The sequence below is a fragment of the Ambystoma mexicanum genome, chromosome 12 (assembly GCF_040938575.1).
Source record: "Ambystoma mexicanum isolate Mex_15411 chromosome 12, UKY_AmexF1_1, whole genome shotgun sequence".
In the NCBI taxonomy this organism is placed as follows: Eukaryota; Metazoa; Chordata; class Amphibia; order Caudata; family Ambystomatidae; genus Ambystoma; species Ambystoma mexicanum.
In genome coordinates this window covers 451,219,824-451,241,491 of record NC_090936.1, presented here as the reverse complement: position 1 = coordinate 451,241,491, position 21,668 = coordinate 451,219,824, and the positions used below count along the sequence as shown (strand labels likewise).

General features: G+C 49.3%; 1 protein-coding gene across 19 annotated transcripts in view; it reads left to right on the top strand.

Moving 5' to 3' along the window:
• The window catches only part of MICAL3 (microtubule associated monooxygenase, calponin and LIM domain containing 3), a 2,299,897-nt gene that overhangs the window by 1,819,086 nt on the left and 459,143 nt on the right, over window positions 1-21,668 (top strand). For all 19 annotated transcript variants that reach the window (XM_069628665.1, XM_069628668.1, XM_069628663.1 and 16 more), the window contains one exon: window positions 7,305-7,409. In XM_069628665.1, coding sequence (XP_069484766.1) covers window positions 7,305-7,409 — 105 coding nt within the window. The remainder of the gene's footprint in view (window positions 1-7,304; window positions 7,410-21,668) is intronic.

Here is a 21,668-nt window from a genome sequence, read left to right as displayed (position 1 = left end):
GGGCCAATGTGAAGTTGCTTCTATTCTGTCCTTATAACGTAAAAGCTATGGATCTGTTGGATTGAAATTAGCGGAGCATACCACTTGAAGGAGGGGGCTGAATGTGAATTCACAGAATAATTAAAACACTGACATAACTTGCAATACATATACTCCTAAATACATATACAAGCTCAGATACACATGCAGAGCTGGTCCACCTAAAGAGCTTAAGATTGATACCTGTACCAGACGAAGTGAGGGACACCCAAAAGGCAGTCCATCAAGAACGCACACTGAACTAGAGTTCTCTTAGAACAGGTCGTCCATCTAATAAATGAGCAAAAGCAAGCAGAAAATACTACTGTCCAGGAGATAGACCGAGAATGGTCTTTCGGAATTTTCTGCGCCCCTCAAGGGTGAAGTCCTCATCAAGTTACGCTTCTTGGAGGATTCCAGAAGACCTTGAGGCCTACCCCGTGGACATGGCCCAGGACAAAGGAAACTCGACGCCAGGACGGATCCAAGCTGTTCAGGAACTGCCCTGGATGCGGTTTGCAGAATGTCTTCAAGGAGGACGAGCATTCTAGATGCCTCTACTGCCTGCACAAAGACAAAACGCACGTGGAGAAGGACTGTGCATTTTGCAAGAACATGTCGGAACGGACCATGAAGGATCGGCATATCCACCTCACCAACTGGCTGGAAGGAAAGAGCCCAGCAGGTGAGAAGAAGAAGAGGTCCGAGCGGTCTTCTAAGTCCTTTGAGGGCATTCCGGCGACGGGGGCCCAACAAAAGGCTAAGCACAGCGAGTCCGCGGGCACTGGGAGCGCCGAACGGTCGGGCTCCTCGGCTGTAAGGCAGGGCGTGCTTTCGCCAACGCCATCAACCACGAGCCAATGCTCTGGCTCGGGGAAGAGGAAATCGGAGAACCCGGGTAAGCTTCTGGAGAAGCCTTGGTCGATCCTAACGGAAACGGCCGAGGGGGAGCAAAGCCGTGAAGGCCTTGATTCACCCGGCTAAGGCCTCTATCAAGGGAGTCGTGGCAGCCCTGGCGAAGCCTGTGGAGGCTACCCCAGTGGAGGCGGGCGACCTCGGGGCCCAGAGTTTCCCTGCCACTGCAGAGGGAATCCTCTTTTCAGCCCATCGATGATAAGACCCCCGTGAGAACCCGGATGGAAAAAGAGGGGGGGGGTGGTAGCATCATGGACACGGATTCAGGCTCTGAGGAGGAGCTGGCTGGGGTCGTGAAGATCCTCAACAAGAAGTTCGAGGAGGTCCGGTCCCACGGGAGGGATCCCGACGAGGCGGACGAAGAGAGCGATGGTGGTGCCGACGAGGTTTCCCATGTACGGAGATAAGGACCAGGTTGCCCTTACCCCCAACGGACGATCCAGCGGAACCTGGCCCGTCGGGGAGCCCTCCAAGCAAGCGGAGAAGAGTTCATCCCCCCCCTGCCCTTCCAGCCTTCGCGGCCCTCACAGCCTTCATCCCCTTCCCCTGATCCTAGGGAGGACACAGGAACGGAGACGGCTACGACGGGGACAGATGACGACGGTGGTGCCGACGGGATGGACCTTCCATCACCACCACCTCGGCCCTCCCCGCCTGACGAAATTGGCTCCTTCCACGCCATGATTGCCAGGGCATCCGAGCTCTTCGCGCTCTGCCCCGAAGAACAGAAGAAGGAAGGTTTCCTCTATCAATGGCGTGAGACCAATAGGAAGACTGTCCTTTCGGTCCCGTTAGTTGACGGCATCTGGGACGAGGGGCTGTTGCTCCTGAAGAACCTGTCCATGACTCCTGCGAAGAGAGACCGGTACGAGAAGAAGAACCAGGGCCCTGATTCTGCCCCTCTGTGCCTTAGGGCTCAGCTGACCCTGGATTCGGTCGTCTAGGCAGCGGCAGGGGCTACGGCTTCGTCTTCCACCTCCCCCCGCCCCCCGGACGGCGAGGGGAAGAAACTGGACGCCAGATGGGGCGATGGGTCATCTCGGCGGCGGCGACGATGATTAAAGTGGCCAACGTCTTAGCGATTGTGGCCCGTTACGACAGGGAGCTTTGGTTTAATATAGCACCTCTGCTGGACTTCCTCCCGGACGACAAGAGGGCGGAGGCCCTAGAGATCCTGCAGGAGGGCGAGGTGGTGTCAGACCATGCCATAACGGTGGCCATGGACATTGCGGACACCGGCTTCCGCCAGTTGGGCAACAGTGTTTGTCTTCTACGGCGTGGTTGGCTCGCTCAAGGTGACAGATTTCCACCAGGATGTGCAAACCAGAGTTTTGGACATGCCCTTCGACGGGAATAACCTATTTGGCAAGACAGTGGACGAGTCGCTGCAGGCCATCAAGACCGACACTGAGACGGCCCGGGCCTTGGGGGTTTTGCAGCAACGACGGCCGCCCTTTCGGAACTCCAGAGACAAGCAAGGTGCCTCCAAAGGATTCGGCGGCGGCTCCTCGACGTACCACCAGGCGGCCCGCTCCTCATCGCAGGAGGCCTACATAGTACGCAGCAAGTCAGGAGGATCTCGTCGTCATCGCCAAGGAGGCCAAGGTGGCAAGGCCGCTTCCAAGCAGGACTGAACCGGCCGTAGCGTCGGGCCCCCATCTGAGCACCCCGGTGGGAGGCCGGCTGGCGAAGTTCGTCAGCGTGTGGGAGTCCATCTCCACCGACCGATGGGTGCTGGATGCCCTGGCTCGCGGGCACACTCTTGAGTTTCTAAAGAGGTGCCCCCGCATTCCACCCGTGGCCAGGAAGGAAAACCATGTCCCTGAACTGCTGCTGGAAGTAAAGGCGAAGCTGAAGAAAGGAGGCATCGAGCTCGTCCCAAAGAAGCTCCGGGGCTCTTGAGTTTAATCACAGTACTTCCTTGTAAGAAAGAAGATCGGCAGTTGGCGACCCATCCTGGACCTTCGTCGTTTAAACAAGTACATCAAGGCTCAGAAGTTCCGGATGGTTACCCTACAGCATGTGTTGGGGCAGCTGGAGGAGGGCGACTTCCTCTCGTCGCTGAACTTGGAGGATGCCTACTTTCACATCCCCATTCTTAAAAGGACATCGAAAATTTCTCAGATTCGTAGCCCAAGGACGGCACTACCAATTCAAGGCCCTTCCCTTCAGATTGAAGTCGGCGCCCAGGGTATTCACCAAGTGCCTAGCACCGGGGGCGGCGCGGCTGCACCTGCAGGGGATCCACGTCCACCCCTACCTGGACGATTGGCTCATCCGAGCGAAGACAAGAGAACTCGCCGTCGGGCACCCCGCGAAGACCGTCCAACTGCTCACGGATCTGGGTTTCTCCATCAACCTCACCAAATCCCACCTGGTTCCATCCCAGGTCGCACTGTTTCTGGGAGCCAAGCTCGACACAGTGGCGCGACTGGCCTACACGTCGGAGGAAAGGACGAAGGCCATCATGAGCAAGGTGCAGCGGCTGTTGGCCATGGATGTTGCCAGGGTGAGGTCCATCAATTCCCTTCTCGGCATGAGGTCCTCGTGCATCTACCTAGTGCGCCTGTGCAGACTGCGGATGCGGCCACTGCAAGAGTTCCTCGACGCCCGGTGGATGCAAGCGGCGGGCAGCTTCGAAAACAGGATCCCACTCAACGAGGCCTTCCGCCAAGCGATCCGGTGGTGGGGCACCCGCGCGCATCTGATGGCGGGTGCAGACTTCCAGACCCCGGCGCATCAGGAGACGGTGATGATGGGTGCCTCCCTGGAGGGGTGGGGAGCGCACACCGGAGATCTCCACGCAAGAAGCCTTTGGCTCCCGGAGGAGAGGTCACTACATATCAACATCCTGGAGCTCCGAGCCGTGATCTGGGCTCTCAGATCGTTCCTCCTGTCCCTCAAGGGCAAGGTGGTGAGGATCTTCACCGACAACACCACCATGATTTTCTACATCCGGAAGCAGGGAGGCACCAGATCCCCAGCCCTATCCGAGGAGGCCCAGGATCTGTGGCACTGGGCCGTCCCCCATGGGATGTTTCTGGTGCCCTTCCACATGGCAGGAATAAAGAACACCATTACAGACTCGCTCAGCAGGGAGCTGCGCTCGTGCCACGAGTGGGAGCTGCGGCAGGATCAAGTGGGTCGGCTATTCCAACAATGGGGCATTCTCCAGATCGACCTATTCGCGACGGCGGTGAACACCCAAATGCCGGAGGTTTGCCAGCCGGGGAGCATGGGCGATGCCTTCTCATTTCCCTGGGACGGCCTGTTCCTGTACGCGTTCCCGCCGTTGCTGCTGCGACTCATCAACAAACTCAAGAGGTCACAGTGCAGGATGAGCCTCGTCGCACCGGCGTGGCCGAGACGGATCTGATTCCCGGACCTCCTGGACTTGGCAACGTCGAGCCCCCCTCCCCTCCGCCCTCCCGGATCAAGCTGTCGACTGACGCGGATCTCCTCGCCAGAAAAGGAGGCGCCATCCTCCATCACGACCCAGGGTCGCTGAACTTGCAGGCCTAGCACTAGAGTTTGGAGGGTACGATATTGCAGCGGACTGCAAGGAGGTGCTTACAAAGGCCAGGGCGTCCTCAACTCTTAAGTGCTATGAACATAAGTGGAAGAGGTTCTCTGTCTGGTGCAGCGCATAGAAGATTAACCCTCTGCGGATTACGGCCCTCAAGTGCTGGCGTACTTATTGTCTTTGGCCAAGGCGGGGCTGGCCATGCCTCCATCAAAATCCATCTGGCGGCTATCTCCCGCTACACCAGAACTCCGGGGCGCTCATCTGTGGTCCCATCGCCTGGTGAAGGAGTTCATGAAGGGACTCTTCATCGTTCCTGCCGGTGAAGGCTCTGGCCCCGGCGTGGGAGCTCAACATAGTGCTGACCAGGCTCATGGGGCCGCCATTCGAGCCTCTGCATTCTGCACCGTTGAAGTTCCTGTCGTGGAAGACAGCGTTTCTTGTGGCCATCACCTCCGCATGACGAGTGGGAGAGATCCAGGCCCTCTCCTGTAAACCTCCATACCTGGCTTTCCACAAGACGAAGGTGGTGCTGAGGATGCACCCATCCTTCATGCCCAAGGTGACGTCAGACTTCCATCTCAACGAGCCCTTGGTGTTACCTGTTTTCTTCCCGTCACCGGTCGAGAGGACTTTGCACTCGCTGGATGTAGCTAGAGCGCTGAAGTTCTACGTGGACCACACGAAGAGTTTTCGGGAAAACATCACAGCTGTTTATGAACTTTGGACCTGTGAAGCAAGGGAAGCCCCTCTCGAAGGCTTCCATTTCCAGATGGCTCTCTGGCTGCATCGTGCACTGTCACCAGTTGTCAAACCGACTGTTGCTTGGCCGTCCGAGAGTCCATTCGAACAGAGCGATTGCTGCTACCACAGCGTTCCTATCTGGTGTGCCCCTGCTGGACATCTGCAGGGCTGCTACGTGGAGGTCGACTCACACCTTCACGAGATTATACTGCGTTGACCTGGATTCCAGGGAGGAGTCCAGAGTCGGCCAAGCAGTTCTGCGCAACCTGTTCGCCTGAAGGTGGGCCTGGTGAGGAGTTAAGAGATGCTTAATGTTGAGTTGATTAAATGCTTAATGTTGAACCTTGCCACCTCCCGTGGTTGTGCATGTGTGTACTACTATGTATTCTTGTATTCATGAGCATGTGAATCCATGCCAGACCCGATGCTGAAGAAGGAACAAGTTACTTACCTGTAACTGTTGTTCTCCAGCAAGGGTCTCCCTCCTACCCCTCTGCGGCTCTTCACTTGGTCCTACTGCCACTTTACGGCTACCAAATTTGAGGATGGCTGCCAGGGGAGGGGCTTAGGGAGAGGGCAGTCATTGGCTGGGGGCAGAATGACCCAGAGACCAGTGTACTACTAAGAAAGACAGTTCAGAAACGAAACTGAAATTGATTTTTTCTTTACCGAGGATTCCCAGCCTGACGACGGGGACTATTCATGAGCATGTGAATCCTTGCCAGACCCATGCTGAACAACAGTTACAGGTAAGTTACTTGTTCCAACCTCTATGGTATGTGTCTGCAACCTGTGGCTCTACAGATGTTCTGCATTTACAATTTCATTGATTCCTTGCTATTGGCTATGGTGGTGAGGGCTTATCAGAGTTGTATTCCAGAACATCTGGACAGCCAAAATGTGCAGCCCCTGCAGGAGTGGAACCAAGAGCAAACAATCTGCAGCAGAATTGTACTTTCATCAGTAACCTTGTTTCTTATGGAAACACTGCTACTGCTCTTTTCGGTTTTAACCTTGAATCTTCCAGTTCACTTTCAAGGTGAGACTTCTGTTTAAGAAGTAATGAGGAAAAGGTTGCCCTTAGTGCTAGTAATAACTGCGTTATCATCATTACGTCATTGCAGGTGTAAGCCATTGTTTGGTATTACTGGTACAACCTAGCGCTCAGTGTAGCTTTCAAATGTTTCCTGATTGCTAGTCTTGCAGCTGTGCATTTTAAAAGTATCTGTAAGAGAAATAATGGCCGTAAACACACATTTACCAAAAGGTACGTTTTCACATCTACTGGTATTATTCTGCCAAAGCCACTTTGAAGCAAACCCACCCAACAGACCACAACACAGCTCAAGCCTATTTACAAACTACTGCTGCCATTTTCCAGTCATTCACATCCCTAAGTGTTGAAACACAGAACATTGGGCATGCAAATGAATATATTCAGGGAGAGAGTTAGATTTGTAATCAACACGTGTATGTCCTTTTGTCTACAGAATGATTTGGTTCTCTTTTAATATCAGACTTTTTTAAAGGTGTGAAGTGTAGCTAAGAGGAAAAATGATTTGTGGGCTACGCCTCAAGAAAACAAAACTGCTTGAAACTAGCTGTTTTATAGGTTTAAGTCTGAGCATTGCAATTTTATTTATTTTTCAGCAGTATGAAAATTGGGAGTTGTCCTGTAAAGTCATTCATCTGTGCTCGTCCCCAAAAACACCTTATTTACTTTGTTAGATGCACCTTTTTTGAAGGTCTTTTTTGTTAAGTACTGCATGTCACAAAACTGCTTCACAAGCTTCTGGGTGCATGAAACCCTTTTCTAACTCTGTATGAATCCTAGCTCACTTTGAGTGCTGTTCTTCCCTTGCCTCTGTGTGTGAACTCAGCCAAGGCCGGAAGCTGAACAAAACGCCCTGTCAATGCTGTCACTTTGGACTTCTGCTGTACCGTTACTTTTCAGTTTTTACTTGATCTTTATTAACTGAATTATTTTTTTTTTTTGCCACAATCCTTCTCTTCTGCCATTCCTCTTCCCCATACTTTTTCACATTTGCCCCATCCTCCTTTCTCTCCCATTCTGTCACTCATGATCCCCTGCCCAATCATCCAGCTCCCTGTGAGGAGGATGGAGCCGAGGACGAGGTGGGCACAGGGAATGCAGAGGCTGAGGAAGCAGCTGGCGGTGACGGGGACACCTGCGCAGATTTCGGAGATGGTACGGAGTGTGTGGTTTCCACTGCTGTATATGCAAGAAAGATTGTGTTCTATGCATTGAAACATTGCCACATTCTATTGTAGAATGGGCCCATCACATGCAGCATACGTATTAATCTACAAAATCAGCCTCTTCAAATAATTACATATTTTTCATAGATATTTGCATTGACAACAAAATAAGCATACACGTTACTTTGTTACATCTTTTAGTGCAGTGAATCCCCCAATTGAAAGGAGTTTAAACAGCAGCGGCCTTATAACCTAGCCCTTACCACCTTACAAGTTGCTTGCCATCTCAAAATTGAACAGTACGTACAAAATACCTTTACAGTTTGTATGATGTACAAGAGCATGGGCTGTGTTTACCAAACATACACGTTATATTACTGGGCATCCCTTTTGGGATGGTAAATGATTAGAAATTTAAAATGGCATTTAATTATGTCATGAGACTTGAAATGTAGGATATAGGAGACAAAGAAAAGGAGCAGATGTATAGGGCAAGAGTCAAAATAGAAGTATCCCATATGTAGGCAACGATAGTGGAGGAATGGAAACATTCAACAGTCGGGTGTATGGGAAGGGTGATCCCCAGGCTCACCTTTGGAGTGGCAATACTTTCAACGTAGTAAATGTGTTCAGAGGATTCAGGCATTTGGTGGAGAAGCGGGTCTGGCAATCAGTTGATAACATTAATAATGGAGCTCTGAAGAGCTTTCAAGAGCTGTAGGCAGAATACGTTGTACCACGTGCAGAATCTCCATATTTATAAAAGGGAAATTTGTGGAAATGTGTCTGTTGCAAATGTTCAGCATACTTAACAGCATGCTACAAATCTGAAGTGGACATTAGCAGCACTCACTTTTGGAGTCATGCAGGTGACACAATACTGTACTTTTGTAGTAATGTGTGTGACAGGAAACAGTGTACGTCTCTTCTTCTTTAGTGTCCGCAATGACGTTGTCCATCACATCATGGCAAATCTCTCATGACAATTACAGAAACCACATTTCTCACGGAAGATGATGAATGTATGCAATCTCAACAGTACGAAGCCATTCACGTACTGGTACGGCACATGAAGCTTACATGCTTCAGCCCTACACTTATGTTGAGGTCGCTGCTGCCTCAGCTGTAGATCGGGCCTGCTAGCTATACATATTTGCCATTTAAACATGCACTAATAGCTCAACTTGTAGGTGATTTTTATCTGCCGGCACATTCCACGACTGAAATGGAATGTGTTGGAATCAAAGATGCAAGACAAAGCACTCTGCTCTATATTCAGCCATTGCAGCCTCCTCAGCTATGCCAAGCCATTTAGGGAAGTAAGGCACAAATTGGAGAGTGGTGTAGGAGAGCTCCTGGAATATGATTTTCAAGACACTTTAATGTGACAGAAATGCTGAGGAGTTGCGATCTTAAACTTATTCAATACAAGTATCTTCATGGGGTTTATTACTTTAGGTATAGATTGCAGAAAAGAATGGAGGGACTTGTGCCTGTGATGCAAAGAAACCATAGTAGAATTCTACCACATCATTTGGATTTGTGCTAAAATGTATTGGGGGGATGGGGAGGGGATATCAAACCCGAGGGTTAGGTTTCTGGGTGTGTACCCTAAAATTGCATTTTCATAGGGTGTGTGTGTGTTTCCTGAGGCTTCAAGGTACATTAGGCTTCTGAATACAGTGTTTGTAGTGGCTATGTGGAGACATTGAAGCCCATTGGGGAAAAAAACTGCTGCTAAATTTTTGATAAGGCATGAGGGCATGGACATGGTAATGCTTTTAGACAGGTATTCACAAATAAGAGATGCCCGTGCAAATTCAAAAGTGTGCAAGGAGATTAGGAGCATCATTTTCCTTGTTGGTAGGTGTTGTCAGAAAGAAATTGGGGGTAATTCATCAGACTGAGTGGGGAGGATTAGAAAAGACTTTTCGAGTATATGATGTTTTTCTGATTAAATTATGTATTTGAAGTTCACACAAGAGAAATGTGACCTAAAAAGCTGTCCATGTGATGGGGGTATATCGTTTACTTTGATCAATTGATGTTCAGTAATAATACAATGCAAATAGAATGAAGTCTGTTTTTCTAGTCCATAATCATCTTTCCTCCTTACTGAGATGTCACGTGAAGGGGATGGGAATGAAAGCTTGTTGCGAAGCAGTAATTGCCTTCCAAAAACAGTGCTGTGGTGCGTGCAGACAAGCCTGCTGCACACAACGTCCCACATGCTTGCTCAGTGCCCCAACTACAAGTCCTTTGATCACCATGCAATGGACAGACATTGGAGTCAACGGAATGAGGGCCGTAGAATGGAAATTGGTCTGTGTACTACAAGTACAGTAGGCGCTGTAGTTAATTGTACTTACTCTTACACCCCATCCCCTTTCCTCTATGCTTATGGTAGATCGAAAAATCACTGTAGACAATGAGCTAATGGAATAATACAGACACATGATCACTGAAGAGTTTTGTTTTATTTAATGATTTGATTTTAAAAGAATATCAGATCCTTATATGTAATTGTCAGACCAAACATATAGGCGGTCTTGGCATCCTTTCCAAGAACCATATTAATGCCTCCATTGTAAGTATCCATCTGATTACTGCCTCAAAGTCAGTACTGATAAAATACAGTTTTACTCTTTTACAGTACATCCTGTTTCTTACTGGCCTATTTACTACCAGCACTGTTAGAATTTGTTTTTTTTAAGAGGCCTTATTGGGGACTTAGTAGTAGATTCAATGACATATCCATTCCGTGTTGTACTCGGTGGCTTTAATATATGGCAGCAGGCATTAATCTGCCAATGACACAGTATCTTTACAATCTTGAAGTATTGAATCTGGAACCACAGGTAATTGGGCCTATACAGATTTGTTGCTGCACTTTAGACTTTTGCCAGTAGCCTTGTCAAACCATTTTACAATTCCCTTTACCTGCCTGCAGTACCCTTTCATGAAAACACATTAGATCAACGGTAAACAGTGGAGGAGACACTTGAATCATCTTGATTGTATATTCTTAATCACAATAATTTAGAATCAAAATTTCAGAACTTACTAAAGTCATAAATTTGCTCAATTCTCCTAATGCCTTCACTTCCCATTAAGAAAATTAGATCTAGAAATAAGGAAAACAAAGCAAGCAACCTTTTTACACCTGACCCAGTGTGAGTTTAGCAAGAAAAGCATGCTTTTGGGAATAAATGGTTGCACTTTTAATCAGAAAGCAGAAAAAACATTTCTAAATATAAGATCTGCATGTAAAGCCTCAATACTGAATGCCAAACTGAGCTTCTACGCAGTACAGTTCTGTCTCAAGGAAAAATAATCTGAAAACTCTTTTTAGGTTGTTCTGTTTTTATAAAAACCCATTCAGTGATCAAGTCGGCAATTCTACTGCGTAGCTGTGTAATAAACCAACATCATCTGTCTTTGATTAACAAATAATACAAATATAAAAACATATTAAAACCAAAACCTATTTCGCATATTAATATCCAGAAACAGAAGCAGAACTCAAAGATCCTAGCACAGCTAAACTCTGTCTTGATCATTTACAGTTACTCTTTAGCCAACATTTATACACTCAGTTTCCCATCGGGCCTCACGGTCCCCACTTAATAGTTTACCAATCTGCTATTACAAACAGTTTACCAGCTTGCGCTTCAGCCGGGCAGCTATTATTTTTATAAACATTAATACCTCGCTCCTTCAAGTTGTTGTACAATGCGAATTGGATACACTACTATTATTATTACCACTGCTGAAGACTTTCTCATTGGACCCTCATTAACATTTCAAATCAGCGATACCCTCCTAAAGTTGAGCTGTTTGTAGTAACAGCTGAGTGGGTATCTGAGCGATAGCCCTACTGTGGATTGAGTCTTTTATTATAAACAAAGGTTGTACATGCTCCATTTCTTCTCAGAGCCATACAGAGTGGCCTGGGGTGCCTACAGGGTTTGGTGCTCTCACCACTGTTTTTAACAGCCTGCTTGTAGATTTGTTCCACTCCTGTGGGTTTACACACAAATCCTGCTTGAATGGTCTGGCGATACCCTACCACTGAAATTCTTTCAAAAATTGCATTCTTGCACTAGACAACTGGAGTAAAAGAATGTATTCTATCTGAACCCATCCAAGTTGGACATTCTTATCCCTGACCCTTCCAAGTGTATGATGTTTTAATTAGGCAACATCTCGTTCATGGGAATTTTCCACCCCAAAGCAGGCGCGCACAATTTTTATTTTTTAAAGGTTTTGTTGTGAGCCTACGTGTAACTAGTCCGCGCTGCGAGGGAAGACCACCTTCTGGGCGTGGGGACACCACCTTCTGGGAGAGGGGGTTGTTGACCGACGCTGACAACTGACAAATCCGTAGAAGTACAGACCTGCCCATGGCATCCAACGCAAACGCTCTGGGAGACACACCAGCGTGTCAGGAAGGGAACTATATACAATACCGTCCCCTCCCTTGTATCAGGAAAAGCAAAGCAGGCAGAATAACTACACTATGGACCCAAACCCACCCCAGGTACTTGCACATTGCCTCCCTCGTGGGCTACGCCGATCCCGTCACACTGACAACACGCAGCAACAGGAAGATGGAGGTTTCTGCACCAGGGCGAGGCAAAACAGCCGATACCTGGGGGAACGAGGAAGTCGCATGTCACTCAACCGGGGTGGCGGAAAGGCTGGGCTAAGGCGGCCATGGCAAAAGCAAAGGTCCCCCAAGACAGCGGGGCTCACAGCCTTAGGCCGAGCAGTGTTCAGGCTCCTGATTGGGTGGCGGGACAACACGATACTACAAAAGGGAACTGCTACGATAGTGTGTCATTAGGCCCATCACTGTGAAGACCCTGTGAAACCAGCTCTACTGTGACAAGACCACGCAGACCAAGAAGAATACAAACCCACGACTACATACTCAACCCGAGAAGATGAAGTAATGAGGCTCAAGCCTCGGTATCCAAAATTCACAGCTGATGGATAAAAATCTATCAGCATGAAGAAGAACAAGAGGACTGTGTCATTAGTATTCTGCCTTTTGCTGGAAACATCCAGACCAGAGGACGACAAAGGATATAGCTGGGCCTATTATGGAAAACTCGGAAGCAAGAAAAAAGTTGTTCCATATTCCAGGAAGATAAATGAACTTCATACAACCCCAAGAAGGTTCTTATAGTTTGGACTTTAAAGCGAAAGGGGCAAAACTGCCTTTTACCCTGACAATAAAGGGATTATTTTGTTTAATGCATATCGTCTCCCAGCCCTCCTCCTACACTACGATATACCTGTTTAACAGTATTGATTCCTGGCAGCCGCCCACTGCTTTTGGCACAAGCAACATGCAGGACTGCACAGGAGGACTATTTATTTAAACAAATGTAAATAATCAAACCAATTTAATCTATACATAAATTATACATTTGCATCATTCTTGATGAAATGTCAATGGTTACTACAATGAAGAATGATGAATATGTTGGTAAGTTCAATTATCACTGCTGAATTTAAATTAAATGTAGGCTTTTTAAAGCACACACATCACCAATTGCCCATTTGGGTTACACTAAGCTCACATTTGCCATGCGTGTACAAGTAAATGCGGAGTCAGGACAAATGAACACCTCTCCCTTATTCAATAGACATGTCAATATTCCAGACCACATAAATGTATATTTAACGTGTATGTTTGTTTTCGTGGTTCCCTTTAATGGTGTTTCTATTTAATTACTGTGTAAAAGTGTGCATTTGTCATTTTTCAATGGAGAATTTCAAGTGGGAAAAACGGGTTACAATTAAAATCCCTTGACCATTTTTCTTTTGAGTGTTTCAGAGCCAGGAATAGGACCCTACTCGGTGATATAACCAGGACATTACTTCAATTACATTATTTTTCTAGGCATGTACAAAGTGAGATATTATATGGCACCATTCTGTGCTTGGCTATTAGACAAAAAGGGAGTAAGGGATCTCCCATTATATACACCATGTGGGTCTATTTGATCAAATCAAAGGTTTTCAGAAGCATATTTCTGAAATATTTACTAATTTCCCAGGATGTAGAGTCATTCGATATACCCCCTCAGTACTTTCACAAATAATACGGGTTGGGATTTAATCTGTTGCCTTTTAAAGTATACCTCCTGTGGAGTACCAGAAGGGAGTCCCTTTTAAGGATTTTATTAAATAAAGGGATCAGATGTCTAACTTGCCCTGTTTCTATGAGGGAAGTTCCCTACCTAGCAAAGTAAAAACCAAGGATGGGATGTTAAAATCTAAAATAACGTTCTTGAGTCGGAATCCTTGCCACTAACTGGCCCTAGCACTCTTGACGAAAACACCTGACTAAAGGTGAACTGTGAGGCTTTGGTACAAGAGCCTCAATGTGGCTTCTGTCCAACCCTGTTCATGCGTGGTTGGTTGCAATCATCTAAAGTTCCTCTTTTATATGCAGGCTATTCGAGGGGATTGGGTCCTCTGACGTATTCCATATCTGACAGGTAATCACCACAGCTGTGCTGCTTCGGAAACTTTTTTCGGCGTCTGCGTCCTGCGTCGAGGACGTCGATGCGCCGTCGTCGAGGACCTCCTCCGACGTCATCCGATGTGATAAGTACGACGCACGACGCCCGTAGCCTCAGTTCCGTTTTTTCCGCGAACGTGTTGCTTCGTGAATCTCGGTGAACGCCTCGACTCTTCTGTTCTGTTCTTCTCGGTTCTTCGAACCTGTTCGTTTTTGTGAGAATCTCCTTCGTGTGAAGATGTCTTCTACTTCGTCTTCGACCCCGCGTCCGGGCTTCAAGAAGTGCGGGGAGTGTGGGTCCAAGATGTCAGTGACGAACTTGCACGACGCCTGCCTCTCGTGCCTCGGGGAGGCCCACGACACGGATGACTGTATCGTCTGCCAGTCGCTCACGTCCAAACCCTTACGTGAAAGTAAGAAGTTGTTGTCGGTAGGTCGGGTGTCTAAGCCCCGGAAGTCGAAGTCTGTGGGGCTTTCGACGGATGATTCGAGAGGAGACTCTCCGCGTCATCGTCGGAAATCTCGTGGGTCTCCTTCTAGGAGTCGGTCTCGCCACTCCTCGGCCTCTTCGAGGCATTCTCGGAAGCGCCGACAGCGGTCGTCTTCCAGGTCCTCTTCTGAGGACTCTGCCCGGCACGTCGCTTACCCCACCAGCCGTGCGACGCCGGAGGAATGGGCTTCCTTCGGGAAGAAAATGCTGGCGATTCTCGAGTCGCAGGGTACTAAGCCGTCCGCGCCCCCGAGTGGGGTCGGTCGTGAGAGGTCGAGAGACACCGCTCGCAAGAGTGGTCGGCACGAGTCACGGGAGAGGTCCCGTTTGGACAAGTGGACTCGTTCTCGACGTACCCGTTCCAGGTCCCGGTCCTCGACGCGTTCGAGACCGTGTGCACCTGTGATGTCTTCGAGGAAGACATCGACGTCTGAGGCGTCGACAGGCTTTCTCGAGGCTCCTTCTTCGAGGAAGTCGTCGACGCTCAGGTCGTCGGACACGCTCGGAGCTCCGGCTTCGAGGACTGTGTCGACGCCGTCGATGCTGGCGGCGCTGCATCTGACGTTGACGCCGATTTACTCGACGTCGACGCCAATCCTCTCGGCGCCGATGCCTGTTCTCTCGACGCCGGCGCCGATTCACTCGACGCCCTCGATGCCTTTCGAGGCCGGGGTGTCGGAGTTACCCCGTGGCACGGGGGAACCTCCTAGGAAGGCTCTGGTTAAGAGCAAGCACTCTCGGGTGCCCTCTTTTCGCCACCTGGAATATATTTCGGAGGTGGATGAGGATTCTGATGGCCTGGTTCCTAGTCAGGTTCCAGATGAAATTGTCTCGGGCCATAGTCAGTTTGACGATTTGAGGCAGTCACTGCATGATGCCAGTGGACTGGACACCTCTCCGGAGGTGGAGTTTTGTAGGCCTGAGCCTGGCTCTCATGCCAATTCCTCGTACCGGCGCCTTATGGCTAGGGTTTCCGAGTACTTGGGATGGTCTGCTCCCCCAGGGGAGTTTGTGCAGGATGATCTCACGGACATCCTTGATGTTGGTCCCCCAACTGACCCGGTACTGCCGTTTCATATGGCTCTACAGAGAAGGGTGGCGGCGGCTTGTACTGCTCCGGAGAGTGTCCCGGCGGTGGGCAGGTCCTTGTCGCGAAAATACCATCCAGCCAGTAGCGACCCCTGCTACTTGACCAGGCACCCCACTCCGGAGAGTTTGGTGGTACAGGCGGCCACGGCCCCGGCAAAGCAGGCGTCGTACCCTACCATCCCTCCTGATAGGGACGACAAACTTTTTGATGGCTGGGCGAAGAAAGTGTTTTCTTCTGGTGGTATGGCGCTTCAGACGGCCAACTCCATTTGTGCCTTGTCTCGTTTCACACACACTCTGTGGAACTGTGTTGCGTTAGCGGCTGAACATATTCCCGAAGGGGACGAACGGGATGGTTTCCTTGCTATGGTCCAGGATGGTAAGGATGCCATGTGTGAGTCCGTTCAGTCGGGTTTGGACATGGCTGAATGCATCAGCAGGTCCATGGCGGCGAGCACCGTGATACGCAGGTTTGCGTGGTTGCGGAAGTCGGGGTTTGCTCCTGATGTGCAGTCCCAGCTCCTCAACATGCCCTTTGACGGTGAACACCTTTTTGGCAGCAAGGCTGACGAGAGCCTTGAGAGGTTGCAGACCTCAAAAGCTGCAGCGAAGTCGTTGGGCGCTGCAGTTCGCCAACCTCTGCCTTTTCGTCCTAGGGGACAGCAATGGAGGGGTGGTTCCTTTCGCTATTACTCGTCCTTCAGTAAAGCGAGAGGAGCTGGCAGTCAAAAGAGGCCAACGCAGGGGTACCAGAGGTGGACGACAGGGTACCCGTGGTGCCAAGGCCGCTCGGGCAGTTGCCTCTTTGCCCTCAGGTAACGCCGCAGCCGCTACCACTCAGTCATGAGGCCATGTCCCATGGTTCGCCGGTTGGGGGAAGGCTGGCGCAGCATCTTGTAGAGTGGCGTGCCATTACTTCAGATGTGTGGGTTCTGGAGATCATAACCCACGGCTACTGTCTTCCCTTTCGGCACAAGCCTCGCGACAATCCACCGGGGAACCTCTCTTTGCAGAGTCCGGATCCGCTCCTTGCGCAGGAAATTCAAGCCCTGCTGGAGAAAGGCGCCATAGAACTGGTGCCTGTAGCGGAGAGGAACAAGGGATGGTATTCCCCTTATTTTTTGATTTCGAAGAAAGACGGGGAATTGAGACCCCTCATGGACTTGCGCGGTTTGAACAAACTCCTCAGGAAGGACAAGTTCAAGATGGTTACTCTCTCTCAAGTCCTCCAGGCCCTTCAGCTTCAGGACTGGTTGGTGTCTCTCGACCTCAAGGATGCTTACTTCCATGTGCCGATCCATCCCAAGCACAAGAAGTACCTGAGGTTCGCGGTTGGCGACTCGCACTTTCAGTTTCGGGTCCTGCCGTTCGGATTGACCTCCGCCCCGAGGGTTTTCACCAAGCTCATGGTGGTGGTGGCAGCGCATCTCAGGCAAGGGGTGATTCACGTCTACCCCTACCTGAACGATTGGTTGATCAGGGGGAGCTCTCCCGAGCAAGTCCTGGATCTGTCCGTCACCTGCCACTCCCTTCACAGGCTGGGCTTCTCCCTCAATTTAAAGAAGTCCCATTTGACGCCAACACAGCGGCTCCAGTACATCGGAGCAGTGCTCGACACTTCCCTGGGGCAGTGTTTTCCTCCCCAGGAGAGGGCTCTTCACATTCAGCAGATGGTGCACAAGTTTCAGCATGCCCAGACGCTCCCAGCGTTCCAGTTCTTGAGGTTGCTCGGCCTCATGGCATCCTGCATTCTTCTGGTGCCAGAGGCTCGCCTGCAGATGAGATCTTTGCAGTGGGCACTCAAGATGCAATGGTCGCAGTCCTCCGGCAGGATGTCGGACCCGGTTCAGGTGCCGCCCTCGGTCGCCCGGGACCTTCTGTGGTGGGCCGTCGAAGGCAACTTGATGAAGGGGGCTCCATGTTGGCTTCCCTGGCCGGAGGTGACGATCGTGACGGATGCATCCCTCACGGGATGGGGAGCTCATGCCAACGGGCTGACAGTCAGCGGTCGTTGGTCTCCGTCGGAGTCCAGACTCCATATCAATCTGTTGGAGCTGAGGGCCGTCAGGCTAGCCCTGAAGGCTTTTCTGCCGACTGTGCGAGGACAGAATGTCCTGATCCTGACAGACAACACAGTGGCCATGCACTACCTCAACAAAAAGGGGGGGGAGGGGCAGGGTCACTTCCTCTGTGCAGGGAGGCGATGCAGCTCGAGTTCTGGGCCATCCAGCAGGAAGTTTCGATCTCGGCAGTTCATCTGGCCGGAGTCGAAAACGTGACGGCGGACGCTCTGAGCAGGCAGAGCACGATCTCTCACGAGTGGGAGTTGGCTCAGGAGATTCTCCTGGAGATCTTCGCCCTTTGGGGGACCCCTCAAGTGGATCTCTTCGCCTCCAGTGTCAACCGGAAGTGCGAGAGGTTCTGCTCGCGGGAATTTCCTCCAAAAGGAGCTTTAGGAGACAAGTTTGTGGTGGAGTGGTCATTCCCGCTGCTGTACGCGTTTCCTCCAGTCCCCGTCATCCCGCAAGTGCTGCGGAGGTTACGGAAGTTCGATTCCCGGATGATCCTAATTGCTCCGGCGTGGGCTCGGAGGACGTGGTACCCGGACCTTCTCGACTTGTCCATCTGCCCTCCACGTCGTCTTCCCTACCGAGACGATCTGCTCTCACGGGAGGGGGGGTCAGGTTCTCCATCCAGAGGTCAGATCCCTCAACCTTCACGCTTGGCTTCTGAAAGGTTGAGGTATAAGGATTGGGACCTCCCTGAAGACGTGATGGAGGTGTTGCTCTCGGCCCGAAGGCCAGCAACAAAGTCTCTGTACCGTTGGCGTAAGTTCTGCGACTGGTGCAGAGTTCTGAATGTGGATCCTTTTGCATGTGGCATCCCCATGGTTCTGTCCTTTTTACTTTCTTTGGCCCACAGGGGCTTGCAAGTGGGTACCATTAAAGGTTACCTGGCGACGCTGTCCATCTTTAAGCGCTCGTCTGAAGAGTGTTCCTACTTTAAAATCCCTTTAATTTCACAGTTTCTGAAAGGGCTCACTAATGTGTTCCCTCCGTCACCTTTCCTGGTGCCCGGTTGGGATTTGAACCTTGTTCTTAAGTTTCTTATGGGTGCTCTGTTTGAGCCTTTGCATTCTTGCCCTTTGAGGCTGTTAACTCTGAAAACTGTGTTTTTGGTTGCGGTTACTTCCGCTCGCAGAGTGAGTGAGTTACAGGCACTTTCAGTTAAGCCACCCTTTACTGTATTTCATAAGGACAGGGTTGTCCTTAGAGTTTGTCCTTCTTTTCTTCCGAAGGTGGTTTCGGAATTTCATTTGGCCCAGAAGGTTGTTCTTCCGGCATTCTATCCTCCTCCGCATCCTGGTAAGGAAGAGGCTCCATAGGCTTGATCCTAGGAGAGCTTTAAGCTTTTATGTTTCACGCATGTCCCGGGTCAGAGTGGACGATCAACTCTTTATTGGTTACGCTGGAAAGCGTTTGGGACAGGCTCTGACGAAACAGACTTTGTCTCGCTGGATTATTTTGGCCCTCTCGGAGTGTTACCGCTTGGCGAGTAAGGACCCGCCTGCTGGCTTGCGGGCCCATTCTACTAGGGGTATGGCTGCATCTACTGCCCTGCAGAGGGGTGTTCCTATTCGCAACATCTGTGATGCAGCCACCTTGGCTTCAGTACATACATTTGTACGTCACTATTCCCTCGATTCCATCCAGGGACAGGATCTGGCCTTTGGCAAGGCGGTCCTTTGCTCTGCTATTTGATTGGCAATTCTAAATTTGGATTCTAAATTCTTTCCCTCCTCCTTGCTCTGGTACTGCTTTGGGAGTCTGTCATAGATATGGAATACGTCGGAGGACCCAATCCCCTCGAAGAACAAGTTACTTTCTTATCTGGTAACGTTCTTTCGATGGGATGGTCCAACGACGTATTCCATATCGCTCCCTCCCTGTCATCCCCGCTGCAGAATTTCTTTTGCGATTGCAGCTTACGTTCCACAAGGCTTTGTGTCTGACTGGCAGTTGACTAATGTGTCACGTTCTGGGGGAAAAAACTACAACTGAGGCTACGGCGTCGTGCGTCCTACTTATCACATCGGATGACGTCGGAGGAGGTCCTCGACGACGGCGCATCGACGTCATCGACGCAGGACGCAGACGCCGAAAAAAGTTTCCGAAGCAGCACAGCTGTGGTGATTACCTGTCATAGATATGGAATACGTCGTCGGACCATCCCATCGAAAGAACGTTCCCAGGTAAGAAAGTAACTTGTTCTTCTTCTCCTCCTTGCGACAAAATGAAAGGTTTCTTTGTTTTGATAAAGAAAACAACTGTCTTGACACAAACAATTCCAACTCTCCAGGATGTCCATTGATGTCCAAGATGTGTCCGAGAAAGGCAGACTATTCTATTCTCTCTCCGGTTGTCAATTCTATCTATCTCCTTCTTCCAGTCTGTCAATCAGTGAGTGACTGAGTCCCAGTTAATCTGTGGGTTTGGACTTTTATATATTAGAAACCACACCCTTTATAGGTGTTTCATTTCTCGATTTCCATTGGTCCGTCTGTGATTGTACAGTTTTCTAAGAGTGGCAGCACACTAAACCATCCCTGTTGTACTCATTGGATATATTATAGAGGATTGCAGTTTGATGGCAATAACTTCTAAACCCATTTTCCCCTCCTATTTGATGTGATGTCAACTTGGAGTTTTCTACATTATACAATTGTGATTGTCTTAAACATTATGTTCCTCACATGTGATTTAGTTATTAATTCATTCACCAGATTGCTGTCACTCGGGTGAATAAAATAATGTGTCTCATCTCGGCACGACATACGATGTGTGTGACAGATGTTTGCTTTTTATTCCCTGATATTTTCACATAAATATTCAATTCCCATCACAGAATATTATCCTATCCCACACAGACACTAGGAATTACTGACGTGTGATGTTTCTGTGCAAAAATGTCTACATTAGTCTACTTTGTATAATGAAACAAATTACAAATAATTATCATTTTACATTCAGCAGTACTTTAAAAAAAATTATTCAGTTTGAAAAACTAAGTTGCTACGACATAACTATCAAAAGATATTCAAGAAAACATGATCCCATATATACACATTTATTGATGCCTTTTATTTCTTATTTAACAACATATTAAATGGTAGTTCCCTTTACTGACCTGGAAGCAGGCCATGTGGTGGTGGTCCTTTGAGGCTCAGAGCTGGGCCAGTTATGACGCTGCAAGGGCTAGTTGTCACAGCACCATTGTCAGAAGGTTCTTTGAAGTTCGGTTGCTCAGAGTGATTATGTGAGTGGGCGCTACAAATCCCAGACTTCATGTCTGAGTAAACGTGAATGCAAAAAACAAGGGGGGTCCTGGGAGTCCCTCTGCCGGACATTAGTCCTGGTTACGAGAGCCTTACACAGATTCTTTAGCTCACTAGCTTTCACAGAGGAGAAATATCCAAAACATATCAGCCTTTGTCCTGCCCTGGGCCAGTCCAGCACCGAAATCCTAGGCAATTCTCCTCTGAACAAGAGCACCAACAGCAACCCCAGACACGTGTTTTTTTTAAACGTGTTTCGGTCCCACTACAAGAAAGAAATACTCCAAGAGAATCTTGCCAGTTAACTCGAGCATAAAAGAACTGTTCATAATTCTCAAAGAAATCGAAACTCCGATCCCCGTGCCAGATAACTGTGTGAAGGACAAAAACTGGTGCACCAGCATACAAAAAGCCTTATCTAACAAAGTAGCATCGCTCCAGGATAAGATTGCCAATAAAAAAGAAAACCTTCACAACTCCGCCCCAAAACTTAGCACGGCCACACACTCACACAAACCCTTACGCCACTTCAGCTTCTCCAAAGTATCCATCTTAGAGGTTGAAAAATTCATCCTCACCCTCAAACCATTGAATCGCCAAGGTGACCCATGCCCTGCCCAAATGATCAAAGACGCTGCAAGAGATCTATCCCCTTTCATCTCCATGCTTATCAATGCATCCTTCTCCACTGGCACTATCCCTAGCAACCTTAAAGAGTCCTGGGTACCCCCACTCCTTAAAAAACAAACACTAGACCCCTCCATACCCACTAACAGAACCATCACCACAGTTCCCTTCC